Consider the following 7,602-nt stretch of genomic DNA (forward strand, 5'->3'; position numbering starts at 1 on the left):
TGAAACCCGGGTGGTGGTGACATGCGAAACAATACCCCATGATACTCATTCCCTATCAGATTCTCCCCTCACATTTGGAGTTATAGAGTCAGAGAATACAGCACAGAAACAAATCCTTCAATGCTGAGCAGATATCCTAAATTAATATAGTCTGTAGTTGGCTCATATCCCTCTAAACCCTTCCAATTCATATACCTATCCAGTTGCCTTTTAAATGTTGTAATTGCATCACCCTTCACCACTTCCTCTGCGTTCATTGACTGACTTGCCTGCACTCCACGGATTGCTTGGACTTGACTCACTAGACTGACCTTGGCCCAAGCTCTGGACTGGAAGGACATGAATCCCCGATTGCCCCAATGACTGACTGATCATGGCCAACCCTTTGGACTGAAAGCAGATGATGCTCTTGACTAAGTGTGACGACACACTCTGACTGATCATTATCCACCTTCACTTGAGTAAGGACTATTTCCCTTTGAGTTTCAGACATGGCCATTGCTTGAAGCACATTCAGTGGTTTTGCCATGTGAAGCTGCCACATGTTGTATGTTCAACATTGCTGTAGCCCAGTATCATATAGAAACATGTCCATCCCTTGACTATTAAGTGCCAGCAACCATGCCAAGCTGTTTTGCTTTCTGTCTCAATTAAGAGGTAAATCAAGCCAGACATGCTGTGAACCTGCAAGTTCTCAATGAAGTGGAAGGACCAGGAAGAGATGCAGTGAACATCCAAGTAAGCACAAAGTGACTGATTGCAATGAAACCAAGCTAAGAGACCTAGAAAACATCCTGTTCAGATGTATAAAATTGGTATGCATTTTTATGTGTAGGGAGACCTGTCAGTAGCATTGCAACATAAGATGATGATGAACTCCAAAGTGCAATATCCAGTTGCTGAAGTGTATTTGCTAAACAAATGGGGGTGATTAGCTAATAATGAGATGCAATTGCATGGAAATAAGGTCCTCACCACTTACTGACGAGATTCTCATCTAGCTTAAAATCTTGGGAAAATCGAAATGTTTTTCTCAACATTGGGAATCTGATAATTCCATTTCTGTTGTACTTTCCCAAATTCATTACCACTGCTTATGCTACTCAGACATATTTTGACAAACAACACATGAAGAAAACTGAAATACCATATAATATAATTTATTAACGTTTGCTTACTTTCAATTCAATTACAATTACAATTAATACAGCAGCAGTACAAATATATATAATTTGGTAGATTTGGGCGAGGAGCAGTTACAAAACTGAATTCTGACTCCATAACACTAAATGCACAGTTGTAAATAAATAAATATTAAATAGAAATATCATAAATAGCCAAAATGTGGATTATTATTTTTCATTTCATAGAACTGAACTAAAAGAATACTGCTGGTTTTGAAAATAAAACAATACTGCTATCTGCTATAAAAACAGATATCATTCAGGAACTCATGAACAAAAATGTTCATACAGTATTATCCTGGCTATCATAAAGCTGTTGCAGGTGCTGATTGCATGAATCGAATGGCTCGAATAGTACTCTCCATAAAGAGAGCAAAATTTCTAAGAATCACATGAACTGTCACTTGCTTATCCCAGTCTGTTTTAGTAGATTCATCCAGATTGAAAGTCTCTTCATTACTGTTATCTTGTTGGGCAATACGTTCGCGAATTTTGCTCTATTGAAAAGAAAAGAGATGAAAGAAACATGACCCAGAGTGAATGTATTCCCTACTTTGACTAAGAATAAAATATTGAGGGTAGAATTTCCTTGGAGTTCGATTGATCTCCTGCTGTGACTTTAATGGAAAATTGGTAGAAAAGTGCAAAAAAAAATGGTGAAAATGGCTGTTTTTGCTGATGTCCACTGATGCTATAGTGGGAAATTCACAGAAACCCATAGAAATTCTACCCGCATTCCTTTAAGAACTTCGGGAGTTAGATGACTGAACCAAATTTGTAAACCAATAATTTAAAACAAAATAACCTAATGTAAAGCAGAACAATGACATGGCTTGTACGTAATAATTAAAATGTGTAACTTATGGGGTATGTTTAGAATACATATGCTAAATTTGAAGAAATGCTATTTCTTCATGCTTGCCAAACATTTCCAAAAAGATGTTTGAGCAATTGTGTAGACTCATTTTTAAGGTTCAAAAATATCGCATTATTACATCAGGGTAATGGGTACAAATCTATCTACTAAGAAGAAGAGGGTTACCTCAGATTACAACAGGATCTGGACCAGATGGGCCAATGTGCTGAGAAGTGGCAGATGGAGTTTAATTCAGATAAATGTGAGGTGCTTCATTTTGGGAAAGCAAATCTTAGCAGGACTTATACACTTAATGGTAAGGTCCTAGGGAGTGTTACTGAACAAAGAGACCTTGGAGTGCAGGTTCATAGTTCCTTGAAAGTGGAGTCGCAGGTAGATAGGATAGTGAAGGCGGTGTTTGGTATGCTTTCCTTTATTGGTCAGAGTATTGAGTACAGGAGTTGGGAGGTCATGTTGCGGCTGTACAGGACATTGGTTAGGCCACTGTTGGAATATTGCGTGCAATTCTGGTCTCCTTCCTATTGGAAAGATGTTGTGAAACTTGAAAGGGTTCAGAAAAGATTTACAAGGATGTTGCCAGGGTTGGAGGATTTGAGCTATAGGGAGAGGCTGAACAGGCTGGGGCTGTTTTCCCTGGAGCATCGGAGGCTGAGGGGTGACCTTATAGAGGTTTACAAAATTATGAGGGGCATGGATAGGATAGATAGAATAAATAGACAAAGTTTTTTCCCTGAAGTCGGGGAGTCCAGAACTAGAGAGCATAGGTTTAGGGTGAGAGGGGAAAGATATAAAAGAGACCTAAGGGGCAACTTTTTCATGCAGAGGGTGGTATGTGTATGGGAATGAGCTGCCAGAGGAAGTGGTTAAGGCTGGTACAATTGTAACATTTAAGAGGCATTTGGATGGGTATATGAATAAGAAGAGTTTGGAGGGATATGGGCCGGGTGCTGGCAGGTGGGACTAGATTGTGTTGGGATATCTGGTCGGCATGGACAGGTTGGACAGAAGGATCTATTTCCATGCTGTACAACTCTATGACTCTATGAGTAGTGTTGATCAAATGAAGAATCTCCTCAGAGAAAGTTGTTAAAAGAAAGGGGTCAATTCATTCCTTCACAGATCACCTCACTGCTGCCATGACTATTTTACATAATATACAAAAAAAACATAGGAATACACATGCTTGGAAAGACTGATGACTGTTCCCAATACTACGCTTTCTCTTAAATGGTTTAAACAAAAACTATTCCACTTTGCTCATTTTCTATTTTCGCTAGCTCATCGGGTAGTCTGAGATACACTCTGTCTAAATTAGTTAAAGCAATGTATTTAAGAGGGAACTGCACAAGTGAGAAAGAAATAGAAGATTATATTGACAGGGTTAGATAAGAGGTGTAAAGGAAGCTTGTGTGGAGTATAAACAACAGGAAAGACAAAATAGGCTGAACGACTTGTTTTCTTCTGTACTATCTATGGAATTTGATGCAAATCTAAATTTTGTTTTCACTTTCCCTTTCCTGACCTTGTAGACATGTTGTGTATTGGACTATGTATTCTAGACAAAACTTACCTCCAGTGGGAGCAGGTCAACCAAAATCTTTGTGCTGCTCAGCATTGCATCCACTTGCAAATTATCACCCACAATCCTTTGACGCACAAACTGGAGATACTTCTTATAGTCCTGAAATCCCTTGACAATCCTGATCAAACACTTTTTCTGCAGAATTCATAAATTTGCAACACAATTAAAAAATTTGTAACATATAAGGCTATAAAAATATACTGATTTCTCAAAAGAAAACCTTGCATTGACATTAATTACTTTTGGAGTACAGTCACTGTTATGATGTAGCAGTTAGCTGGAAATGTGTTGCTGGAAAAGCGCAGCAGGTCAGGCAGCATCCAGGGAACAGGAGAATCGACGTTTCGGGCATAAGCCCTTCTTCAGGAATGAGGAAAGTTTGTCCAGCAGGCTAAGATAAAAGGTAGGGAGGAGGGACTTGGGGGAGGGGCGTCGGAAATGTGATAGGTGGAAAGAGGTCAAGGTGAGGGTGATAGGTCAGACTGGGGTGGGGGCGGAGAGGCCAGGAAGAAGATTGCAGGTTAGGAAGGCGGTGCTGAATTTGATGGATTTGACTGAGACAGGGTGGGGGGAGGGGAAATGAGGAAACTGGTGAAATCCGAGTTCATCCCTTGTGGTTGGAGGGTTCCTAGCCGGAAGATGAGGCGTTCTTCCTCCAACCGTCATTTTGTTGTGGTCTGACGATGGAGGAGTCCAAAGACCTGCATATCCTTGGTGGAGTGGGAGGGGGAATTGAAATGTTGAGCTACAGGGTGGTTGGGTTGGTTGGTCCGGGTGTCCCAGAGGTGTTCTCTGAAACGCTCCGCAAGTAGCCGGCCTGTCTCCCCAATATAGAGGAGGCCACATCGGGTGCAGAGGATGCAATAGATGATGTGTGTGGAGGTGCAGGTGAATCTGTGGCGGATATGGAAGTTTCCTTTGGGGCCTTGGAGGGAGGTGAGGGGGGAGGTGTGGGCGCAAGTCTTGCACCTCCTGCGGTTGCAGGGGAAGGTGCCGGGAGTGGAGGTTGGGTTGGTGGGGGGTATGTATCTGACGAGGGAGTCATGGAGGGAGTGGTCTTTACGGAATGCTGATAGGGGAGGGGAGGGAAACATATCCTTGGTGGTGGGGTCCGTTTGGAGGTAGCGGAAATGACGGCGGATGATGCGCTGTACATGGAGATTGGTGGGGTGGTAGGTGAGGACCAATGGGGTTCTGTCCTGGGTTGCAGTTAATTTGCCCACAGCAATAGTCTACCAACAGCAGAGATAAACGAAGCGATTTTGCTGATTGAGGATTTGGGATAAATGTTTGCTAGGACTTCCATGCGCTCTGCTTCAAAAGGTGTTCAGCGTAAAAATCTCCAACACTACAGCTTTCTCTGTGCACTGCACTCGAGTGTCAGCGTGGAATTGGGTTCAAATCTTTGAAGGGAGCCTGAACCAGAAACGTTCCAACTCCGAGGCCGGTGTCTGCCTCAGGCAAATAGGTTTTTGAACCACCGTAAAAAAGATGTTGGATACTTCCGAAGTGAACGCTTAAGTTTAAATTCTGCAACTTTGAATTCGATACCACGCGAAATTAAATTGATAACCTCGCAGAAATTATGCGGGAACTTTCAGCCACTTCAACATCTCAATTAACAAGGATGACAACTACTACAACTTTTGGAGACCATTTTCAACTTGAAATTAAACTAAATTTCTTTGAATTATTACAAAATATTGGTAGTTTAGAAATAGAGTCCGTACAATTTGATTATTTCTTGCTCTTTCCAAAATTCTGTGCAAATTGTTACGTATAACTTTCCTTTTAGAAAAAAAATCTATTGAACTGCAACAAGAATTCTCTAAACGCCCGCTACAACGTCGTTGCAAGGTTGCATTATAAGTGGCTGTTACCTGACTTCTTTGGGCTGTTTTGCGACTCTATTAAATTCCGGCAGAAGATCAAGTCTACCTTGCAGAAATTCAGTTTTGCTTTTAGTTTTGCAAATATTAAAATCCAATTTAGAATACGAGCAGGTAAGTGGCAAGGAGAAATGAATAGCTTGGGATCATTCTACTGGATTTATACTCCTGCTTATACAAATTCACCTTTTCAATGAAAAGTGAAAATGGGTGTGTCCAAAGCGCCAGTTCAGCAACATATCCCTTGTCCAGTCAGCACAACTACAGGCGGCAAAAGCTAACACTGAAGGGACTACTCACCTTCTGGAAACTGCTCTCAAAACATTTATCTCTCTTTCGAATCTGTGACAGCTCCATGTTGTACATATTCAGTGAATTTGACGTCCCATCGCACATGGAAAAGTAATCGCACAGCTGAAACAAAAGTCAATGTTATTAATCTAATCTTCAAATCTGATAACTAATTCTAGCATCAACAGTCCACAGGAAAACTGCACATCATCACTCCCTCGCTAACTCGTTACTCTTAATCCGAAGCTTCTATTCATTTGCTTAAACCCTTGTAAAAGTGACACCCTTTTATTCTGCCACTCAGAATTGTTTCCGCATTCGGTTGTCCTGCACAGTAGCTGAGCGTGATGAGCGCTAGGATCCCAGGAGCAGAATAAAGAAACCAGCTCCCACATTCACAAATGTGGACATTTTCTAATCAACCTGTCCAGAGTTACTGTTACACACATCTGGAGTAACGTGAAACCAGCCCCCCTGACTCAGAAATAGGGACACTAATACTGTGCCATAAACTCTACCCATTACGATGTAACTAAAGGTGGCATAATTGATGCAAATGAGGAATGTTATTCAACATATCCTTCCATAAAGGCCAGCCTTGTCATTTCTTGGTGAATTATAACTGGGTATAATCATATTTATCTCAAAATTTGAGATGGTCAAATACACATGTCAAACATAAATTGAAATGTAAAATTCAATAGAAAATTGAAGAATGAAAAGCTGAAGTTGATGCTGGTTGAAGTCAGTGGCTCAACTTTAGCTGCAAATGTCTCTGGGTCAATTTCAATCTTTTGGGAAGGAAGTAGAAAATGGAAAGGCTAAGACCCACTACCATGAGGAGGAATCAGTAGAGGAATTTTCCTACGTTTTTCTTGTACAGTCACTTTTACCTTACTACATTACATTACATGACATTACTCACCTGTCGTTTGCGCTGTTCAGTGGCAATATTCCAGATGAAAAGAGCCAAAGGTTCAAGATTCGGATTTCCAGCGCTCGGGGGTGTACCAGTTGTAGAAAGGTCTGCAGAGTCTCCGGAAGATTCAGGGAGCGGGGAGACAGCAACAGGAACCATCCAGGCGGCTGTCACCCCCATCACCAAGAGTAGGACAGACTGGCAGAGATCTGGAAAGGAGAGAGACAGAAAAAAAACAAAGGCAGTCAGTAGCGGTTCTCCCCGGAGACAGGGACCACGGGCAGAACTCAGAGAGCAGCAGCTTGTACTAACAGTGCAATGAGGACATGCTGAGGGTCGCAGGCTCGCTCTCCTGGATTCTCTGTGTGGGGCTGTCTTGGGCTCAAGTACTCAGACCTTTGTTGGCATTTGGGCATCATTGGCGCCTATTTATTGTCCATAATTAGTCACTGGCTTTCCCGGTGGAAACCCCGATAGTGTTCCCTCTTTCGTGCGCAAGACTGGGGCGTAAAAACAGTAACAACATTAAAATATAAATAAACTTGTTGAAGCGCAAGCGATCCTCTCATGGTTACTTTTTACTCTTTCTCTTGAGGTAATACAGGGAATTACCAAAAAGTAGATGATTCCCCATTTCATAGCGAAAGTGCTGTCTTTTAGGAAAAAAAGTCAAGTTTTTTAAAAATCACTTACAGTAATATAATTGGGCTTTCCTTTTTTAGACAATGTCTTGCGCCAGTTTAGTATGTGGAAGTTAGCGTCCTTATCACAAGAAGTCACTAGCTGTTGGTACTTATATCAGGATAGAGATTGTGCAGATCGTATCCAAGCTTTTATCAAATTGGAAATAACCAAAGCCC

At 41.5% G+C, this 7,602-nt stretch overlaps 1 protein-coding gene across 1 annotated transcript; it reads right to left on the reverse strand.

Annotated features, from left to right (window-relative positions):
* Positions 1-1,144: 1,144 nt before the first annotated feature.
* LOC122550281 (interleukin-6) lies at positions 1,145-6,922 on the reverse strand. Its single transcript, XM_043691029.2, has 4 exons — positions 6,749-6,922; positions 5,833-5,946; positions 3,632-3,778; positions 1,145-1,681 (listed from the first exon to the last, which is right to left on the reverse strand). The coding sequence occupies exons 1-4, from the start codon at positions 6,920-6,922 to the stop codon at positions 1,490-1,492; spliced, it is 627 nt and encodes a 208-aa protein (XP_043546964.2). The 3' UTR covers positions 1,145-1,489.
* Positions 6,923-7,602: the final 680 nt, after the last annotated feature.

This window comes from Chiloscyllium plagiosum, unplaced genomic scaffold (genome assembly GCF_037043375.1).
Source record: "Chiloscyllium plagiosum isolate Xiang-an unplaced genomic scaffold, Cpla_swu_hap1 HiC_scaffold_5, whole genome shotgun sequence".
In the NCBI taxonomy this organism is placed as follows: domain Eukaryota; kingdom Metazoa; phylum Chordata; class Chondrichthyes; order Orectolobiformes; family Hemiscylliidae; genus Chiloscyllium; species Chiloscyllium plagiosum.

Coding starts and splice junctions, on each gene's coding strand:
- LOC122550281 (XM_043691029.2), bottom strand. CDS start 6,922: ATGGGGGTGACAGCCGCCTGGATGGTTCCTGTTGCTGTCTCCCCGCTC. Junction 5,947..6,748: donor CTGAACAGCGCAAACGACAG/GTGAGTAATGTC, acceptor CTTTTGTTTCAG/CTGTGCGATTACTTTTCCAT. Junction 3,779..5,832: donor TTGAGAGCAGTTTCCAGAAG/GTGAGTAGTCCC, acceptor TGAATTCTGCAG/AAAAAGTGTTTGATCAGGAT.